Below are 21,615 nucleotides of genomic sequence, written 5' to 3' on the forward strand. Positions count from 1 at the left end.
AATATGGGTGCTAATTCTCTCTTTACATATGTCTGCAGTTTTTCTAAAAAAAAAATGCTTTCTTTTACAAGTAGCTATTAATACTGCAAATTTTAAAAATGATTTAAAATAAGCTAAATAGAAGGGTAGTCATTTCTTCATCTCACTCCAGAGCTCAGTGCAGAGCTGTCTGACAAATAACGCCAACAGAAACATCCTCCTGACCCTCTCTGCGCGCCCTCCGGGACAGATTTTGTGGAGCAGGTGTTCACCTGCAGGCTGTGTATGCATCAAACAGTGCACAAAGGATAGATTTTACAAGCAAGTAGAAACAACTGATTTCAAGGCCACCGCCTGTCTCCCTGTGCCCACACCTACTTGTGAATGCTGGTTATTCTGTAGGCGTTCAACATTTTGAAATCTTGAATTATTATATGATTTCTAAAATGCCACTTGATTAAAGGGACTGATACCCACTCCAAGGATTCTAGAATGACTGGTACTAAAATTGCTCCATTTCCCTAACCTGTGTTAATGGCACTGTGATTTCTCGAAAGGTGGATCAAAGTACGAATGTTAGCTTTTGGTTGCTTTAGTGAAGAGGATCATTTTCCATGGCGAAAAGAAAGACAGAAAATGCCCTTTTATTTTCTTGTTGTGGTAAAATATACGTAAGACAAGATATACCACCTTAGCCACCTCAGTGGCGTTAAACACATTCCCACTGTTGTGCAGCCGTCGCCACCATCCCCCCCGTAACTCTTCATCTTGTGAAAATGACACTGTCCCCACTGAACAGCAACCCCATTCCCCCTCCCCCAGCCCCGGCACCACCACCATGCTCTCTGTCTCTGGCTCTGCCTACTCTCAGTGCCTTGTGTGAGCGGAGTCCTAACAGTATTTGTCCTTCTTTGTCTGCCTTATTTCACTTAATGTCTTCAAGGGTCTTCCATGTTTTTAGGTCTTCAATCCATTCTGAGTAAATTTCTGCATGTGATATTAGGTAAGGGTCCAGCTTCACTCTTTCACATGTGGATGTCCAGTTTTCCCAGCACCACTTGCGGAAAAGACCGCCCTTTCCCCATTGAAGGATCTTGGCATCCTTGTCGAAACTCATCTGACCTACATGTGAGGGTTTATTTCTGGGCTCTGTGTTCTATTCCACTGGTCTGGATGTCTGTCTGTATGCCAGCACCACACTGTTTTGATTACGGCGGCTTTGCCGTAAGTTTTGAAAGCAGGAAGTGTGAGTCCTCCAGTTTTGTTCTTTTTTTTCAGCATTTTTCTGGCTATTCTGGGTCAGAGATTCCATACAAATTTTGGAGTGTATTTATCTACTCCTGCAAAAAACATCATTGGGATTTTGATCAAGACTGCACTGAATCTATACTACCACCTTGGGTAATGGTAACATTTTAATAATATTAAGCTGTCCAATCCAGGAACACAGGATGTGTTTCCATTTATTTATGTCCTCTTTACTTCCTTTCAGCAATGTTCTACAGTTCTCACTGAACTGAATGTTCTGCAGTCTTCTACCTCCTTGAGTAAATTAATCCCTAAGTTATTTTACTCTTTTCAATGCCATTGTAAATAAAACTGTTTTCATAATTTCCTTTTCAGACTGTTCATTGCTTGTATGTACACATGCAATTAATTTTTGTGTGTGGACTCTGTATCCTGCTACTTTGCTGAATTCACTTATTAATTCTAACAGCTTTTTGGCAGAATGTTTACAATTTTCCACATATAAGATCACATCATTTGCAAACGGAGATAATTGTACTCTTCTTCTCCCATTTGAACGCCTTTTATTTCTTTTTCTTGCCTAAGTGCTCTGGCTAGAGTTCCCAGCACTGTGCTGAACAGAAGCGGTGGAAGCGGGCATCCCTGCCCGTCCCTAGTCTTGGACGGCTGAGGATGGCGTCTCCTGCGGGTTCCTGTATCTGTGGCTTTTACTATGTGGAGGTAGTTTCCTACTACTCCCATCTGTTGAGTGTTTTTAGTCATGAAAGGTGTTGAATTTTGTCAAACACTTTTTCTGCGTAAACTGGGGTGATCGTGTGGTTTTCCCTTTTTGTTGATGTGGCATACTACAGTGATTTTCGTATGTTGAACCATCTTTGCATTCCTGGAATACTCCTAATTGGCCATAGTGTAACATCCTTTAAATATGCTGAATTTCTGCTCGCTGCTATTTTGTTAAGGATTCTTGCATCGATATTCACAAAGGACATTGGTCTGTAGTCTTCTTGTAGTGTCTTGGTCTGGCTTTGGTATCCAGGGCCTCAAAGAACGAGTTAGGACGTGTCCTCCTCTTCAATTTCCTAGAAAAGTTTGAGAAGGATGGGTACTAAGTCTTCTTTAAATGTTTGTTAGAATTCACCTCTGAACCACTGGGTCCCGAACTCTCATTTGCTGGGAGATTTTTGAACACTGGCTTAGTCTCCTTTCTAGTTATGGGTCTATTCGGAATCTGTTTCTTCATGATTTAGTCTTACTAGGTTGTATGTTTCTAGGAATTTGTCCACTTCATCTAGGTTATCCAATCTGTTGGTGTGCAATTGTTCACAGTACTCTCTTGTAGTCCTTTTTATTTCTGTAGAACTGGTAATAATGTCGTTACTTCATTTTGATTTTAGTAATTTCAGTCTTTTTTTTTCTTACTTTATTCATAAGCTGTTATTCTGTTGATCACATTCATTCTGCTAATCTTCTCAAAGAGCCAATTTCTGGTTTCACTGATTATCCTGTTTTCTGTTCTCTATTTTTGTTTCTCTCTGCTCTGACCTTTATTATTTCCTTCCTTCTGCTAGCTTTGGATTTAGTTTATCTCCCCCACTCCCTAGTTCTATAAGTTGCAAATTAGGTTTTTGGTTTGACATCTTTCTTATTTTTAATGTAAACACTTATAAGTATAAGGACATGTAATTTTAAAGAAATTCAATTTCAGCTTTACTTTTTAAGTAAGGACTGTATTTTCTTCTTGGGGAAAACACATATGTTGTTATTTTTACATACACCCCATTTTTATCAACTAGCAGTGATAATACTGTGTATTATATTCCTAAATAAATGTGTGACTTCAGGCAACAGATAAAACAAGAAGTTACTGTTCCCAAAGGATTTCTTTTTTGTTTGTCTGGGCTTTTTGGGGGGTGGCTGGGAGGGGGCTAATTCGGTTTATTAATTAGCTAATTAAACAGACGTACTGGGGGTTGAACCCAAGACTCCGTGCCTGCTAAGTGCGCACCCTACCCGAGCCCCACCTGCCCCCACACAGGAGGTCCTGGTCTGAGCTAAGTCTCAGTCTCACCCTCTGCTGAGGACTTGTCCTGACGCCTTTACATCTTTAGTCATAGTTCAGTCAGAGAAATGAAGGAGGAATTTCTGAACCTAGCATTGCATTCACATCTATCATGCCTATGATGTAAAGTAAGAAAGACCACACAGGGTCCCCAGGAGGGCAGGACATGGACACCCCCGGTACAAATCCTGGCCAGCCTCCCTGACTGAGGGGCCTGGGGGCAGCCAATACACGCTCCAGTGTCTCTTCTCATCTGTAAACGCAGGTAACACCATTATTTCTTAGAGAGACTGTGAGCAGCAACGAGGTTATAGGCTCTACATTTCTCAGCGCAGCGCTCAGCACAGCGTTCAGGGCATGATCGTTTACCTCCTCTTCTCCTCACCCGAATTAACATTTTAGTTACAACACTCTTCTGAAATCACCCGAAGAGGATCACACATCATTCACACTACCAGAAGCTTGCACTGACAAAACACGACGGGAAGTCAGGGATAAGCCAGAGTCCTTCCTAGCTGGCGCACCCAGCCCTGCAGGAGGAATCGCCAGATGCAGGGAGAGAGGGAGGCTGCCTTTGCATAAGCCTCCAGGCTGCACAAAGGTTCCCACAAAGCAGCCTCAGACCCCCTGCCCTCCGCAACGGCCCTGCCCTGGACTCAGGAGCAGCAGCGCTCCTGCGTCTCTCCCAGCCTCGTGGCCAGGCCAGCGCAGGCTCTCACGCCTCTCTCCCCGAGAAGGCATCGCACATCCCTTGTCCTTTTGAAGCAAGAATGCCTCATCGAGTTTCTTCTACCATCAGCTTGGGCCCCAGTGACAAGAGTTAGCCAGGGAGAGAGGCTGGTGTCTAGTCTTCAACTTTTTTCTGAGGGTCCCTCCTTCACAGAGAACTGATGACCTGACATCCCAGGCAATCAGAGCTCTCCACCTCTCCCTTTACCTCTGTATCCTCAATAAACCACACTACACTGCCAAGGGATTGTCTCTATAGGGGACCCATTAACTAGCTCAGTACAGCCCAATTCACAACACAAGGAGTATTTACTGTAGTTCTTCTGCTTTTTAGTAACAACACATGAAAAAACTGTATTAGAATTATAAAATACAAAAGGCTCAAATAAAAGTAAAACATCATCTAATCTGATTCTGTCATTTCATAAGTGGCGGACTAAGGTCCAGGACAGGGGGAAAGGCTTGGCTGAGGTTCACAATGAATCTGGGGCAGAGCCCAGGGTCAAACGCCATTCAGGGTCCTCCACGGGACCTGAGCAGCACACCCCAAGGGCGTTTTACACACTGGTGACACGGTTTGGCTTCGAGATCTCATACCCAGTACCGGAAAAGGCGCTGCAACTGGTCCCTGTGCACCACTCTCCCCTCCTGGCTCCTATTTCCTCTCCCACCTGAACAGCAAGCTGCTAAAAATGGGCTGTCATGTGTGCAGGTAGCAGAGGGGAGGGTGGCGTTCTGCTCCTTTGCTTCTGAGCGGCTCTGCTGCTGGCTGCCCGGATGCACAAGGCCTCATGCGGTCAAGCGGCTGCAGGTCCACGTGGAGGCTGCACAAGCAACCTGGCCCCACTCCAGCGTTTGCTACGCTGCCACCAGTGGAGAACGTGGAGCAGCGCTGCTCCCACAGAGGCCTAAGCTGAGGCGTTAGTGACAAGCCACAGCTGGGGAACAGGCCTCTGGTTGTGAAACAGACAGACACACGGATGGACACACTACACACTCACCCCTAAGGAAGCAGAACAGCCAGTGCTCTCCACGCCTCCCCCTCCTCAGGCCGCAGGATAGAGGGGAGCACGTCACAGGAACAGGGTGGCCACACGGGGCCCACGTACGGACCGTGGGGGAGGCCGAGCGCACGGCGCAAGCAGACCTGTGAGTCCGGGGACCACGTGCCTGGGACGAGCCCAGTAGTGCTGAACTCCGTACCATTACCAAGCTGGAATCTGGCCCCCTGCCCGACAGAGAGGTTAAAGCCGGTATCATGCCGAGACTATGGTAAGAAAAATTCTCCCAAGTTAACAGACCACCTATAGTTCTGGTCCCTGGAGCTGCAGAGAGAGGACTGCTGTAGCCACTTGGAATGAGACAGGGTCCCGGGAAGCACCGAGAACACACCTGAACCTTCCTACTGCCCAGCCTCACCCCATACCTGGATGGTGACGGTGAGACAGAGGGGCCGCAGCCTGCTGTCAAGTGGCACCACTGACCCCAGTGGACCAGCACACATCGTAAGCCAGAACCAGGGTTCTGCTTGCCTGTAGTCTCAAAAGCATAATACGGAGCTCGGTCACCATTTCCTTATTATTCCTCATACCCTGTACCTTAAAAAAGGCCCACTCTGAATGTCTCCCCTGCCCGACCCTCCCAGTGGTTTCAGAAAGATGGGCAGGCCAGGGCAGGCAGTGGGGTGCCATCTGGAAGCCCTGTTCTGTGCCCCCCGAAGTTCTGGCTGCCCAGCTACACTGCCCTCAGGCCCTGTCTCCAACAGGGGCGCCTGCCTTCTCCACTCTCTCCATCCCTGGAAACAGCCAGCAGACACAGCCATCTGTGCGTGTCTGAGATGTTGGGACAGATGGAGAATGGGCTCTGAAGGCCACACGTGCCGTGTGTCCCAGGCTCTGAGTGGCAGAGTGTTCAGTAAATGATTCCTGAAATGCCAAGGTGCAGCAGCTCCCCAAGGCCCCAGAAGCCCCTGCAGGCAGCACTGAGCCTGGAAGCAGCCTGTACAAGGGACAGCGGCTGTGCCCGGGGCAGCATGGAATGAGAGCAGCAGTGGGGAGACCCCACGCACACCCCCAGCCCTGGCACGCACCCACCTGCTCGTCCACATAGGCGTCGATCCTCTTCTGGCACTCCAGCCACTCCTCGGCCACGCCGCGCAGCTCCTCCTCAGAGTGCTGGTAGCGCTGCAGCAAGGTGCTGTACGCGTCCTCGCTGCAGGTGTCGTGGGTCGTGGTTCCCAGCCTGGGGAGAGAGGCCGGTCAACACAGGGAGGGGCCTGAGGCTCTGGGCCAGAGACCAGAGGTGTGCTTCCGTCTGCCACCTCCCCTCCCACAGTGACGGGCTGCTGGGAGGGAGGAGGGGTACACACGTTAGGCACCGGGACAGGGTCTGGCCTGAAGAAGAAGCCCAAACAAGTGACAGCTCCTCAGAAACATAGTGAGGGGTGCACAACACTGTCCTCAAAAGACTAGGGTCTGGAGATTCAGCCACTCCCTGTGGGGCTGTGACCTGCTTCCTTTCCTGAGGTACACTGATCCAGAGAAAGCGTTTAATGAGAAACATGAAATTTGGACCTGGTCTTCAAATTAAGTAAAACAGGAAATTCAATTCAATAAAAAAAATACAGTTTTACTTATGCTATACTATTTATCTTAAGAAAGATGGAAAGATGCCAAATGAAAACACAAACAGAAAACAAAAGACGCACATACAGGGGAACACCCCGGGTTCTGGAGAAGAGGGAGGCGTGTGAGAGGAAGCGGAGAGCAGGGGAGGGCGGGCTCACAGGCAGCTTATCTTCAGAAAGCATTCAGTTTCCCAGGATTTAACCAGTTTCCCAATATATGTCAACATGTGAACCAAAATAATGACAGTGAAGACCTCATAACATCCTTACCACACGTATCGTCACTCAAGAGCACAGAGACGTGCAGGGTTAATAACCAGCGCTGTTTACGCAGAACTGGAAGCCACGCCCCAGGAACCGGGGACGCCCCAGGCCGGACAGACTTTAAATCACACCCACTCATTCACACCTGGACACACGCGTGCACTTACACACACTCTGAAGTGGAAACGCACCGTGGGAAGTTGTTAAGATGAGACTGCGTCACCAAGTTTAAAAACGTGTGTGTCGGGGCAGGCAGGGATGCGTGGACAATGGAAAAAATCTAAAAGTAGCACCAAACTGTTCATAGTACCTACCTCTTTTCATGATTTCTTTTGTTTTCAGAATTTTATTGCAATAACAATCTAATAACTTGATAATAAAGATAAACAACTCAGTGATTTTAAAACAAGGACCTCCCAGTGGGTGTAGACAGCTCCCCCTCCACCCGTGACCACCGCGTAAAGACGCACATCACGCAGCAGAGTTGTGCCTGCTGAAGCTGTCTACACCGCGTCCACCTGTGAGATTCCCTTCAAAAAGGGGCCCGCAGATGTCAGTGTCACTGAGAAGGTGTGCAGGGAAGCCCAGAACCAGGAAAGGGACTGACAGCGACCCACAGGGTGAGGGGGGCTCGTTCAAACACCAAGATGGCTCTCCTAAGGCTGTTTCGGCCCCCAGGAAACAAAACTCTTCAAGACAGAGAATCCAGGGCCTCTGGGAGGCTCCTCCGGGCTCCACACAGCAGGGGGCACCCCAGGTCCGAGCGCGTGGTCCTGTGTCTCGCTGCACAGGAGCCCCCGTGGCAGTGGCTTTCTCCCCATGCCTTGCTTCTGCAACCCGGCTCATCGCAGACTGATTTCCACTCTTCATGCAAAACCACCTTCCACATGACGCCACCATGCCTCCTGGACCCCCTGTAAAACGGGTGCTAAGGGGCGCCGGCGTCAGCCTGGCCCCTCCCCACACCACGCTGCAGAGCCTATTCAGAGCCCAAGGACAGCAAGCCGTCGGGGGCCTGGGGCTTCTCTGCTGGGGGATTCAGAGCACAACCCGCAGGAACAGGGCTCACGTGCAAGTGAAGCTGGTGGAATCCAGAGGGGAAGCAGGGAGCTACCAGAAAATGTCCTCAGGGTCAAATGACATCAGTGGGCCAGCAAACAAGTTTCTATCTCAACACTCACTCTGCAAACAGCAGCACATAATGGGGAGCAGCATCTATTATAAATAGCGTGCACGTGACAAGGAAAGTGAAATAAAGTCAGTCTGCATTGTGTAAATTTATTCACAAGCCCAATTAAGATTCCCTTAGCAATGAACATATATTTAAAATACAGACCAAACTGCACAGCAACTACTAAAGCCACCACAATGAATAAGGAGACAAATGGGCTCCTGGTCTAGCCACAGGGACAGGAGCAGAGTCCAGAGGGGCTTCTGGGTCCACCACTAACTCTCAGGCAGCACAGACTGCAGCCCGCGCAGCGCTGCGAGGGTGTCGCTGCAGGACCACACCTGGCATCACTGCAGGATGGCCGGTGCAGGCGCCCTCACAGGTAAATTGTAAGGGAAAGGGGTGGGGCTGAGGGAGCTGCAGATGAAAGAATCTAGAAAGACATGGGGGGGGTGGGGAGTGGAGGTCAATGCTTAACGGTGACAGAGTCTCTGTCTGGGGGTGACAAATAAGTTTTGAAAATAGATGCTGGCAGTGGTTGCTCAACACTCTGACCGTAATTAATGCTATTGAATTTGTACACTTAAAATGATTAAATTGGCAATTTTTATGTTATATATACTTTACCACAACTTAAAAAAAATAATAATATACCAACAGCCGCTGAATCATACACTTTAAATTAGTGATTGTACGGCATGTGAGCTGTCTCTCAATAAAGCTGTTAAAAAACAGAAAGAGAAATAACTTTCCTAAATTAAATCCATTATTTTAAATGAGGTCAACCTTTGGGTATATCATTCATATTAAAAATTTTTTTTAAGATACATCAAATAAAAAATCCAGGCAAGACTTTGGAAATGCACACGACCACTCAGAGAGTAAAGCCAGGGAAGGGCAGCGCTGCCGCGCCGGCCACCTGTGGGCCGGCTCTGGGCGAGGCGGGGCGCAGATGGACTTGCCTCCCAGAGGCAGCTAGGAAATGCCATCTACTACCAGTTCATTAATCCACTGATCCATTATACATTTATTTGGTGTAGTTCTCTGTATCTGTATTTGAGTTTGTAAGAAACAAGATACAGGTGCAGAGACAAAGGGTCAGCACTGAAACACTCACCACTACGGATCCTGCGCACTACGGGCGCAGTCATTGCTGTCGGGCGTGGCGTTTGTGTTTGCCTTGTCACTTTTTAGGAGTTGTTAAGTGGGTATTTGTAAACTGAGCAGCTCAAATCTGAATTCTTCTCGGGTCCAACAAGGGCGTCTCGCGGGGAACTTGGAGGGCCACGTCCTTCTGGTGCCCCGGCCTCCTGGGGACGCTCTGCCTGCCTTCACCCGGGCTTCTGCCTGCCCCCGCCGACCCTCCTGAGAGCGGTACTGCAGCCTGAGCACAGGATTGACACGGAGACTCCAGAACACTGCTCACGTCTGGACACTGACCATTAGCAACGAGCGAATGAGAAATCCAGACCCAGAGCAGAGAAACATGGAGTCTCATACTGCAGTGCAGGTTTCTGCCACCCACCCACCCAGTCTGACGAGCAGCCCGTCAAACCCACTGGCTCATCAGAAAAAGAACAGGCTGTACACCCTGGATCTTGCTGTAAGGACCCCCCCACAAGATGCATGTCTTTTTGTAAAAAGTGCTTCTGGTGGATTTGAACTTCGTAACTGGGGACAAAACAGTGCTCTGTGTTCCAATATCAAGACTGAATACTCTCCTGACTCCTTCTTCTCTGAGGGTCACGGTTGGAACACTCAGGTCTTTGTGCACCTACCGTGGACTGTGACAGACGCCTGGAAGTGGACGCAGAAGGGAAGAGGGCGTGAAGCACCAGCCCTGCAATGCAGGGGATGAGGGAAGGGTCAGGAGCCATGCAGAGTGCAGGCCACGCCGCACAGCGCTGTGTTCTGACCTCTCTACCCCCATCCTCCTTCCCTTATTCTTTCTCCAGAGGTGAGGCTGGGAAGTGGGGCGGGTTAGGACCCCTCAAAGAGGATTTAGGAATACAGAAAACAAAGACTGGGTTGATACATGGGTTTCGAGAGAAAAAAAAAAAGTCGTGTGTAAGTTAACTGCAACAATCACTTATTTTCTTAGAAATAATTTCCTTTCTTCGTGAGTCTGCCCCACTACATCTCAGTACGCACATTTAAGTAAAGAGGACTGCAGTCTGTCCTCCCGTGACACACCCACAGGCCAGGGATCCGCTCACACGTGTGCAGACAGGGAACCAAGCCACCGCCCCAGGGCTCCGGGGGAGCCTCCTCCCGCCAACTGCAGCCACCTGGGAGCACACGGCCCCAGCCGAAACCTACGTCCCCATCACCAGGGCTAACGACCCCGAGTGATGTACCAGAACACTCGCTGGACACACCTGAGGAAGCCCCATGGATGCTCTACGCCAGCAAGAAGAGCCCAAGCCATGAGCCACAACGGGGAGGGAACGTCCGAGAGGCATGACGGCGTGTCTGACCCTACCCCCAGCACCCAGGAGCCCCTAGGCACCGTTGGACCCCTGCTGGAGCCCTCCCCTCCTCCCCCCACCGCATGTCCCCAGTATAGACCACACCACAGCCACCTGGCACAGCCTGAGTCTTGTCAGGTAAAATGCTCCATCTACGGCAGCTTTTCCTTATTCATGAGGAATCTGTGGTGTTAGATCCTAGTGGGTTTGTTATTTTAAAGTTTAATCGTGTTACTCTTTGGGTTTTGAGCTTTCTACCCAAACTATATTTTCCCCTAAGCTGGTAACTTTCTGGTGAGGAGTGCCCCTGCAGTGGTGTTCAGGCACACACCTGCTGCACCCAGGGCAAAGGTCCGCACTGTCACCTAGCAGGACACACGCAGATTAAGACCAAGTACCTGATCTGCGACACGAGTGCTGGCAAGCTGCTCTGGAGAAGCGGCTCCGAGAAGACCAGGTCTTCAAAGAGGTGTTTATTATGCAGTTCCCACGTCACCTGGAACTTCTTCAAGTGTTCGTTTTCCTAGTTAAATAAAGAAATCGGAGATGCACTAATTAAAGACCGAAAAAGTCCCAGAAGGGCTCCCTCCCCCCGCCCCGCTCCTTCCAGGCCCAGAACATTCTGTTCGTGAGGAGCTGTTACTGTGTGGCCCAAAGTGCACTCCGGTGTGGGCATCTGACCACGCGGACCTGGGCCCAGCCAGCCCCACTTCTAAAACTGCAACACAAAAGAAAGGGGGGCAAGGCACCGGGGGGGAGACAGAGAGAGAAACCAGTGCACAAATCTGACGGCCATTTTTCACAGCCGCGCTTCCAAACTGTATCAAAAGCCCTTCTTCCAAACAACGTAAACGCACACACGTCCTTTGACACTGAAGGACAACCATTTCCATGCCTGTCTTGAGAAATCTCCCATTCTGAGAGACACAAGTAACTTCCCCACTAGTGACACTCAGTGAAAGGCCAGGTCTTCCGTTTCCCTGATAAATGAACCTCATCGGTTACTTTAGACAACAACTTTTAAACATTCGGGAGGGTCTCAGCCATGAGAATGACATCAAGACAGCTGCCCATTTGCCCTCAACACTGGGTGACCAGGGCAGAAGGCTCAATTACCTTTTCCAAGTGCAGCATTCACTTTCCACAGATCCTGCGCAACCACGCTCGTGCAGACCCACACTCCCCATCTGTAAGCTACTCACACATTATCCGTGCTGAGTCCCCGCACGTCCGGGGTGGACACTCCCCACCTGGACGACCGGTGTGCACAGTGCTCCTGGCTCCGCGCTGCACCGGGCACAGCCGCCACACTCAGGGCCTGTGCCTGTTCACAACTTGACCCAGCTGAGCCGGAACGAGGGCACCGGGAGAGGTCAGGAAACGACTTACCCGTGCAGACGCCACTGTCTGTCACCTGACGACCGGCAGACACAGGGGCTGAGAGCGTAAGTTCAGTGACCACCTCCCACTCCTGAACACAAACACCTGTGGGTGCTGCTGAGAGCACGCTGGCTCCACTAGTTACAGTCCCCGTCTACACTCACGAACCATAAAGACAGATTCAGCCAGAAATTTATGACACCCGCAGAGAACCTCAAACCCTCAATTCTGTCAGTGCTTGCAGTTTTACCAGAACACCAGTGCCTCCCAGATCTGACTTTCACCACTCCCGTTTCAAACGCAGCATCTCTTGGAGCCACTGCTCAGCACTGGCAGAAGCCCAGGGCCCGGGAACCAATAAACTGGGCCTGAGGCCTGGATGAGACCATCCTATTACCAGCATACTACTTCAGAACGTGCTGTAATAATGACACAGCCACAGACAAAGCGTGTAAAGGACATGACAGCCTTGAGCGGAGACCACTCTGTCTGCCCGGCACCGTGCCGGGCACGGGGACACAGGAACTACACCAGCAGGTCCCTGCCTGCCGGGAGTCCCTGGGGGACGAGCAGTAGACGGCGGTCCAATTTATGACTTGTGTCCATGACAAAGAACGGGCAGGAGCTAAGGCAGCAGCCAGACTCGGCCCTGGACCAGAGGAGAGAGGGGGGCCGAGGCCTCGCCGGGTTGTCCCCATAAGTCATGGGGCCGAGTCAGCAGTCCCTGCCTGCCAGCCTGTGAGCAACCCTGGGCACTGAGTTACATCACTTGCAGGGATGGGGCCATGGCCCTGGGTTTTGGGGTTCACATTAACTACACATGAAGACTGACTGATGAAGATGTTCAGGAATTTTTATGAAATCTGAAATCATGCCTCCAGATGAGGCATGCAAGGAGAAAAGCAGACCCCAATATTGGTTTTCCAAACAGAAAGCAAGCTGGGACAACACCTGCAGTGAGGAGCACCCCCTGCTGGCCACACGCTGTTCTTAGTGCTTCCCACGTGTGGCGCCCCCGGCGCCCGCCATGACCCTGAACTTGGTGCTGCGTGCCCATGCACAGGCTGAGCAGCCTGCCCAGGGTTTGGGGAGCCCGGGTCTGCAGGAGGGGCGCTGCCGCGGCCGCTAAGACAGGGAAGCCTGTGTGGGGACGGTGGAGTCTGTGCCGCCCCAGCTGGAGGCAGGAGGAAAGGCTCACGGACCACAGGGCCAGGCTTTCCATCCAAACCACTAACTCTCCCCACCTTCCCCGCAGAGGCTGTGGGGGGTTTGGAAGAGGGAAGAGAAGGTGTTTAGCAGAATCGACTCCTACAGCAGACCCCGAGGAACAGCAGGGTACCTAAGGCTCTCCTGTCCTTGCGGAAGGAGATTCAAACGCCGTGATCAGCAGCCTAGGGGGGGCATCTCCCCGCTTCTGAAGACGCTCTTCTAAGCCCAGACGTGTCCCACGCTCTGCAGAGTCAGGAGAGGTGTCATGCCCAGAGAAACTAAGCGACCTCTCAGAGACTTAGCTGGCAGGGTTTGCTCAGCAAGTGGACTTGCTGCTTCAAGGAAAACAACCAATGCCTACCTTTGGCCAATCATAAAATCTGAGCTTTCAAGTGATAATGAGAACTTTGGAAAACCTGCACCTGTCACTGGCCTTGAAGCTTCTCCATGTTAAAGACCCTTCTGATGAGGACCAGGGTGGTGGCAAAGGTCAGTGTTTACAGTGAACATCATGTTGCCAGACATGACACTGCGTATCGTCAGGAAGACGCAGGATTTCCCAAACGACCGATGACTGATATTACAGAACCAAGCGTGTGCAGACCCTCTAGGAGCTACACCTGTGGACTGTGATGGAACAGGGTCCGCACAGCTCAGCGACACGGTTTCAGATTCTACACTGCAACTGTTAAGAAGCACCTGGGGCAGAGCACAGCTCAGTGGTAGAGCACATGCCTAGCATGTACTAGGTCCTGGGTTCAATCCCCAGTGCCTCCATTAAAAATAAATAGATACACCTAATTACCTTCCCCCAAACTGAAAAAAAAAAAAAAAAAAAAGAGGCCACACCTGGGCTCTGGTGGACTCTCAAAAAAGAATGTCCACAGCGATCTGAAAAGTCTATTTAAATATTCCTCCCTTTTCCAAATACATTTCTGTGTGAGGCCCAATTTTCTTCAAAAACTTCAACCAAAACAACCTATGACTGACTGCAGAAGCAGATATGAGAGTCCATGTGTCCTCTACCGAGCCGGACACGACAGAGATTTGCAAACATGTAAAACATGTCCCTCTCCTTATTAAATGTTTCGGAAGACATTTTTATTTTAAAGTATGCTATCTATGTTATGTAATGGGCTATTAATTTCAAAGCAATTTAATAAATATATTTAAATTTCTCCATTTAATTTCACCATAAAAAAATATTGATAGATTAAAAAAAGCTATTTGGGGCTCTCACTTTTTAAATTTAAATGGGCCCAGGTCCAAAAATGCTGAGTCTCTGAGACACAGACTTCGAAGCTAATCTCAGCTCTGTCAGTTCTTACACTGCACTGACCACTGGGGAGGTCTGGAAGGATGATGTTGTAAACTTGTGAACACTGTTGAATCTGATTTGAACACCCCAACCACAAAGAGATTTTTGAGATAACTGGACTGGACGCTAGTCCACAGAAATCACTATGTTTCTGTGGATGTCACGACAGTACTGCTTGTAGAGGTGACCTGCACGTGGCCTGATGTACTGGCCACCCTGGTCACCGCAGAGTAACTTCTAGGCCTGGGAGACAGCACAGCACACAGAGAGCTCCCTTCCCTACTCGGAGGTCACAGTGGGCACAGGCCCTGCCTGTCCCTCCAGTGGGCGGGGCCTCTCCTTCACCCTTGCAGAGGCTGCAGTCCCAGCGTTACATGCTGGGCTCAGCCTGGGCCTCCTAACTCCCAGGACTAGAAGCATCTTTGGAATGCTGGCTCCTGAGTACCTGAACTTCTCAGGATCCCAGCTTTCAATCTGCTCTTCACTCCAAGGCTCCCTGCCTCTCCTGTCACGTCAGCAATGTGTTTTAAAAGATTTTATCTTCTTTGGCTTAAGCTACCCAGTATTTTGGTTGTTTCCCTTGGAGGAAGGAAGAGCTCAGGGTATCTGGTCTGGTGGACCACTGGAAACCAAAGTGAGTATATCTCTATGAGCAAAGAAGATGAAATAAATCACTGATCAAAATAGCTGTATTTTGTGCTTAGAGTTTATGACCTTTTTTTCAAACCACAAGAAAACATTTCTACGTGAATTGCTGGTCACTTGCTCCAAGAAGCGTGGTTCAAATGCACTTCTGTGAGCTCAGGAAGGCGCTAGGCCACTCGAGCTGGCCCAGGGCCTGGACTCGGGCTCCGTCCCGCAGCACAACAGCAGCTCTCGTCACTGCTCTGTGCACAGGCTCAAGCCGGAGGGAGACAGGGAGGCGCTGTCACAGAGGAGGTGGCCCTGGATTTGGACTTCTGAGAAACAGCAGACGTTCAACAAGCAGAGCAGGGAGAGGGAGTGTACAAGGGGCCCCAGAGGAAGGAGTGAGGCCGGAAAGGCAAGGACCGCCTGCGCAGAGGCCCCCACCCTCCACCTGCACACCCGCCCCTTCTCACGACGACGCTCTCCTCAAGGCTTTAGGGAGTCACCTGCGGGAAGGCAGTGCTCTGCCGAAGTGATGCTTGACGGGGGCCATGGACCCCCTGAAATTACTTGCAAAATTGGTTAATTTTTCTAGCAAGGTCTGTCAACTTTAGAATTACAAAAAGACCATTATGCTTAAAATCTTCAGAACCACTGGTTGGTGTTTCAAAATGTAGGTTTTACCACTAAGAAAGCACCCAAAACCAGTCCAGTGAAGTCTCATTCAATAAAATTTAAGTGATGATGAAAAGCTTCAGACGATTAGTGAATCAAGAAGGCACAAATGGCTGGTTCCTCCTTCCATTTGGCAGGTGCACGGGGGCTGTCTAGAACGGTCCCCAGCTTCCCTGGTTTCCAGGAACTGCATTTCCACTACACACGCCCCTTCTACCCATCTGAGGGCACTTCTTTTCTGAGGTCACAAGAGACCCAGTGAGAACACCGGTCTGTCTCCTTCGTTAGGACGGTGAGACGCCTGGTGGGTGGGGCATCTTACTTGACTCTATAAACCTGTCCTCGATCCAGTGTGGGGCTGCTGAGTGAATCCATCACTGAAAGCCCAGGGGGGTTGTAGGCGCTCCCCGTACTCCTTACCAGACGCAAGCCTCTGTCTCCAGGAACAGCAAGTCAACAGCTTGGGATACAAGTCGTTCCTCCTCCTTCTCCCTAGTAATGAACCGTCCTCACCTTGCACTGTCCCCATGCCTCACTCCCTAGGCCTCAAGGTCCCCAAACGGTATCTGCACGACGTGTCACCAGAGAGCACTCCCTTCAACACTCTCCTCCAGAAGCGAAGTCAGAGGGAGGAGGGGAGAGGCTCAGGCTCCCTTCTGCTGGCCTGCATGCCGTGGAAGAGGGGCGGGTGTGGCGGGCCGAGAGCAACACACAGGCCTCTGCCCGGAGGCCGCGGCCAACTTACCAGGGTGCCGAGGAAGGTGCTGATGGTGCGGGCCGCCTGGCACAGGGCGCCATACTCCTCAAGGAGAAGGGAGATGAACTGGTGCGCCTGTGGGGGTCCCTGCAGGGCGGATGGCGACTTCACTTTGGATGCAGCCGACAGCTGCCGGAGGAGCCGGACCTTCATCTCCAGCACGTACTCTCGGGCCTGCTGTTCCAGCCGCTGGTACAGCTGGTAGGGGTCCCTCTCACAGAGCCTGCGCAGGAGAGAGATAGTCACCACTCAGCGAGGTGGCACCCTGGTCCCTCGTGGGGCATCTGTGCGGCCGCGCGCCTAACGACATCCGCGTCTTCTCTCAGTCGCCCTGCTCGCAGAGGGGCCCCAAAGTCATCGGCCAGATGACAGAAATGCCAGCATCTGCTGAGAGCGCGCTCTGCGGCAAACCCCGCGTCAAGCCCTGGTCTGAGGCCAGGCTCAGGGGCTGAGAGTCGCCGGCTGCACATGGCCAGCAGGTGGCGGACACGCACAGCAGAGCCTCGGCGGCTGGTGGGCGCATGCCCTCCACCACAGAACTACTGAAACCCAGGGCTGAAGACCACCACTGTGCGCAGACAGCTGAAAAGCAAGGACCCAGAGGAGGTGACACCTAGCCTGGAGGGCTGAGTAGACTGCTCTTTCTTCTTCATTCAATCCAAATGGGCTTGTCGTTTTTAATAATCAAAGGAAACTTAAGAGACTGTATATCTCTTTAAAATTATCCCACCAAAAAAAAAATTTATAAAATTTGTAAGCTGAAGATGAGAGAAAAAATATCAATACATGCCCCCAATCAGGTCACAAGAGCAATGATCATTTTCATACGTCTTTCCTAACATGGAGACAGCCAACTTTTAAAAACATTCTACAGTATTTGGCATGGCCACTTGTTTCAACTGTGCACTTCTGGGAGCCCACAGACGGAACCCCACGACCACTGAAGCCACGACTACAACATCCAGCTACAGCCCGTCCCGGGACGGGGGGCCACTCGAGCATAGCACCCAGGTTGTAAGTAAAATACACTAAGCTACAGCCCCTGGATTTTACACAGTGGAAACTTTCACCTCTAGGCACCACTCTGGGTCAAGAGATGAACGTAGGTCATCACCTGCTCCACTTTCAAATTACACCACTGAGGCTGCAAAAAACAAGAGTCAAGTAAAACTGGAACACAGGTGGCCTTACACAAAACGTGGCCAGAGAGACAACGAGTACGGATGGGACTCCCACTGTGGGTGGCACAGTTCAGATGGATGCATTCATTTTTTAGCTCAGCATAATCATAATTTTAATTACTAGTGTAACAACTGTCCCTGAAACAGAATGTATTTCATCTGTTAAAGAAAAGTCACAAAAGACTCAAATGACACAGGGACAATCAAAGTTACAAGTAGACTGGACGTCCCCTTCTCAGTCCTCTCAGTACGGTGGAATTAAATATGCATTTTATCTTATTTCTTTGTCCATTTCTGTACCTTATGAATTCAATGAAGCAACCGCATGGTACTTTTGCAAACGTTATACGACCAAGATGCTGCAGCAGCTCAGCCACACACATTCAGCAAACACGGAGCCACAGTGGGGACCAACCCAGGGAAGCAGACCCTCTGCCCTCCCGATGCTTACAGCACACGCGGTTCCAGGTGGTGGCAGTCATGCGACACAAAAGGAGGTTAAGGGGACCAAGAGTGATAGGGGAGGCCCCTCGGGCTTCAGGCAGGGTGGCTTCTCTGAGACAGTGACTCTGAAGACCAGTGTGAATAATAGAAGGGAGGAAAAGAAAGCCCAAGCAAGAAAGAACATTCTAGAGAGAGAAGAGCACAAACGCCAAGGCCCCGGGGTAGGAACAGCACCAGAGCCAGTGCGGCTGGAATGCAGTGTGAGTGTGTGAGGACGGGGGAGGGGTGCAAAGCAAGAGCAGGCAGGGCTGGGGGCCGCGGAGAGGGGCCACGGCTCACCGCCCCAGCCGTGCAGGCTCCTAGAAACGGGCTCTACGGACAGCGCCTTCCTGGTGTGCACTGACACTCAAACACCCAAAAAGGGACGTTCTTAGACATAGAGACTAGGAAAAACATGTGCGTACCTCAAATAGGGGCGTGGAACTTCTCACACTCTTAAAAGCAAGTTTCATTATGAGAGTGCTGCTGTTCCCGGACCCCACAGTTCACACAGACCTTCACAACTTCTGCTGTACCATCCCTCACCTGTATTAGTACTTGCTGAACGTTTTCTTTAAACTTTCATTTCACTCGGCTTCTTTCTAAGCATTCGTAAACTGCAAAGGTTTGACGCGCAGGTTATACATTCTTCCCTAACACTCCCTAGGAAATCTAACTTCCAGAAAAGGCACACCACCCAAAACCACCTCACACAACACCAGAGGTTCACAGGCCAAACCCGAATCATCGACCAGTCATACAGCCCACAGCCCGCCCCACCCCCCACCTCCACGATGCACTCCCTGCGTGGCAAATGGGGCCCCAGAGGGGCTGATTTCAAAATGTGAGAGAAAGACCAAAACGAGAACCGACCCACGGAACACCTTGCTCAAATTTATTGCTTTCATTTAGAACACTTCAAAAAAGAGAAAAAAGATGCTGCAAACTATGAGGGAGAATAACAATTATGCCTACCTCAGACTCTACATCACTGGGCACAAGGCACCTGCAGGAGCACAGACGCCACACCTAAGCCCCTCCTCCGGGAGGAGCACCCACGCCAGCAGGCTGCGGTGCCAGCTCTCCGCCCGTGCCGCCTCGCAGAGCCTCAGGTTTCTCACCTCCTAACCCGTAACTGCCTCTCTGCCTCGGGCCACTAAAGTAAGAGTGCTTGAGGAAGTGCCCAGAGCCACCCCTGGCACAAGTGCCCAAAAGGAGTGTCACTGTCTCAACACTGACAAATGACAGAAACGCTTCCACTCAAGTTTATCACACAGGTAATGAGCGGTCCAGTAGAAGGAGAATGCGACACTTGACCCAGTCTGTCTGCGGGAGGCCCGCACTGCCCGCGGGGCTGAGCTGGCGCAGTGGAGGCTCCAGCGGGTCCTGAGAGGCCCAGCCCGAGCAGAGGGAGGCCCCTGGCCACAGGGAGGGAGGGCCGGGGCCGGGGCCCCGTGTACCTATCCACGAGCTCCTTCACCCCCTCCTTGTCGGGCACCAGAGACTGGTCCTGGTCATCTGCCAGCGGGGTCCCCGCCTGGCGGTAAATGCAGCGGACCATGTAGCGCACTTCTGACCAGCAGTTCTGCAGCTGCTGAGGCTCCCGCTCCGTCTCCGCCGAAATGTCCCTGTGGGGCAGCATGACAGCACAGAGGTCAGAGTTCGTGGCCACAACCAGCATCCTCCCCGCCTCTCCCGACACCCCAGGCCTCCACACCCAGCTCCCCGTGCTGGGCGGCTGTGTGGTCTGCTGTCACCCCCAGGGAGGACAGAGGCGTGTCCCTGCACTGCCCTGCGCCCGAGCCGTCCAGGCCCTGAGGTCTCGTCTCCAGGAGCTTCCAGACCCCCTCGCATCACAGGAAGGTCCACACCACCCAGTCCCCTCCACCTCCCTGACTGTCAGCATCAAGATGCCCACCGGCCCCAGTCCCTACTCGGCCCGCAGACGCCGTCTTTCAGCCCTGCCGCCGGGGAGGGGCGTCTCTGAGGTTCTAAACATTCAGAGCCTCCCTCCCCTTCTGAGGACGAGCCCCCTCCGCCTCATCCCCTGGGCAGGAACCAAGCAGGAGCCTCTCTTCCTCAGGCGGCTGTCTTACTCTGGGGAGCGGCTCAGACGAGTGCTGTCCCATCCCCTGCGGGCCATACCTGCGCTCGCTGCAGGCCTCGCAGGCACATGCCGCATCTGAGGGGCCCGCGCCCAGCCCGGCCGGGGACAGCGGCTGAGCGCCCAGGGCCAGCCTCCCACTGCCACCGCCGGCCTCCGGCTGTGAACCCAGGGGGGAGTGCAGAAGGAAGTCTTGGCCCTGCTTCAAAGGAAACAGAACAGATTTCTTATTAACTCTTCAGGAAAATGCCTTTTAGAAAAAATGTTAAGCCTACACATTGAAAAGAAAACATTTTAACCGACACTAATTACACAGGAAACTTTCTCTGACCCCCAAGAACTTTATTCGGAAGCATCTTTTCTTCTCCTTCTGGTAGTTACATCATAATCACAGGAGGACCGGCAATGAACTTCTTTCCTACTTCAGAAAAAGAGCGATTCAACTCCCAGTGTCCTCTCAGTACTCACAACACCCACCCCAATGTCCACCCTGGCGCACCCTACCCTGCGGCGAGAGCCCCACGTCGCCAGGACAGCACTTGGTGGAGCTGGTGGCTACTCGGAGCCCCCTGTGAGGGTGGGGGTCGCGGCCTCTCTGTGCTCAGAGTCCCATAAGCCACCACCCGCTCTGACGGAGGGACAGGAGCCAGGATCACGAGGCAGGATGCCACGGGCCCAGACCGCCTTACCTCCCATGCAGCAGCCACTGTCTAGAACACGAAGACAGCCTCGCCCCCCACCAGCTCCTTTTCCTCCCTCATCTTCTCCTGTCTCAGAACCCGATCCCACCACCCACCCAGCCGCCACCTTGTCCCTCGGGGACGGGGCCCAGAGGGGACTCTGACATCTGGGGGCACGGGCTCCTGACCCCACGTGGTGAAGAAGGGCTCACAGCAGGGCAGCCACCTCCACCACCATCGCCCCCACAGCCCGCAGAGGGCATGGCCTCGGGAGAGCTCCCGAGGGACGTGGGGTGGGCTCCTCCCCCGCCCTGGCGGGCCAAGGGAAGACCACCCGCCCCCACCCTCCGCAGCCCGAGTGGGCTCGGGCATCAGAAGCACTCCACTGCCAGGCAAAGCGCAAGGAGACTCTTCCCAGGCTGCGCGCGCCCCGTGGAGTTTGGGCACACGGACACGGGTATCTGACATTGAGACAAGAAAGCCTAGGTGGGGAGGGTGGGGACTAGTCAGAGCCTCTCCAGTGGACAGGGGTCGGGAGCAAGGGATAGCCAGCACCAGGTGGTGCCATCACGAGAACCCTACCTGAAAAGGTTCCTGCTGGATGAGCAGATCCCGAATTACAGGGGGGGGCCAAGCAGGGATGGGGGTGTCATACAG

At 52.0% G+C, this 21,615-nt stretch overlaps 1 protein-coding gene across 8 annotated transcripts in view; it reads right to left on the reverse strand.

Annotated features, from left to right (window-relative positions):
- FAM193A (family with sequence similarity 193 member A) overlaps nucleotides 1-21,615 on the reverse strand; it is a 138,348-nt gene that overhangs the window by 45,454 nt on the left and 71,279 nt on the right. For 5 of the 8 annotated variants that reach the window (XR_835607.3, XM_074351666.1, XM_074351657.1 and 2 more), the window contains 5 exons: nucleotides 20,320-20,480; nucleotides 19,635-19,802; nucleotides 16,499-16,733; nucleotides 10,943-11,067; nucleotides 6,109-6,256 (listed from right to left, as the gene is read on the reverse strand). Coding sequence is in view for 7 of the 8 variants with exons in the window: in XM_074351666.1 (XP_074207767.1) it covers nucleotides 6,109-6,256; nucleotides 10,943-11,067; nucleotides 16,499-16,733; nucleotides 19,635-19,802; nucleotides 20,320-20,480 (837 nt within the window). In the remaining variant the exon portion in view is untranslated. The remainder of the gene's footprint in view (nucleotides 1-6,108; nucleotides 6,257-10,942; nucleotides 11,068-16,498; nucleotides 16,734-19,634; nucleotides 19,803-20,319; nucleotides 20,481-21,615) is intronic. The other 3 variants (XM_074351670.1, XM_010959139.3, XM_045519875.2) reach the window with 2 other exon arrangements.

Source organism: Camelus bactrianus, chromosome 2 (genome assembly GCF_048773025.1).
Source record: "Camelus bactrianus isolate YW-2024 breed Bactrian camel chromosome 2, ASM4877302v1, whole genome shotgun sequence".
Classification (NCBI taxonomy): domain Eukaryota; kingdom Metazoa; phylum Chordata; class Mammalia; order Artiodactyla; family Camelidae; genus Camelus; species Camelus bactrianus.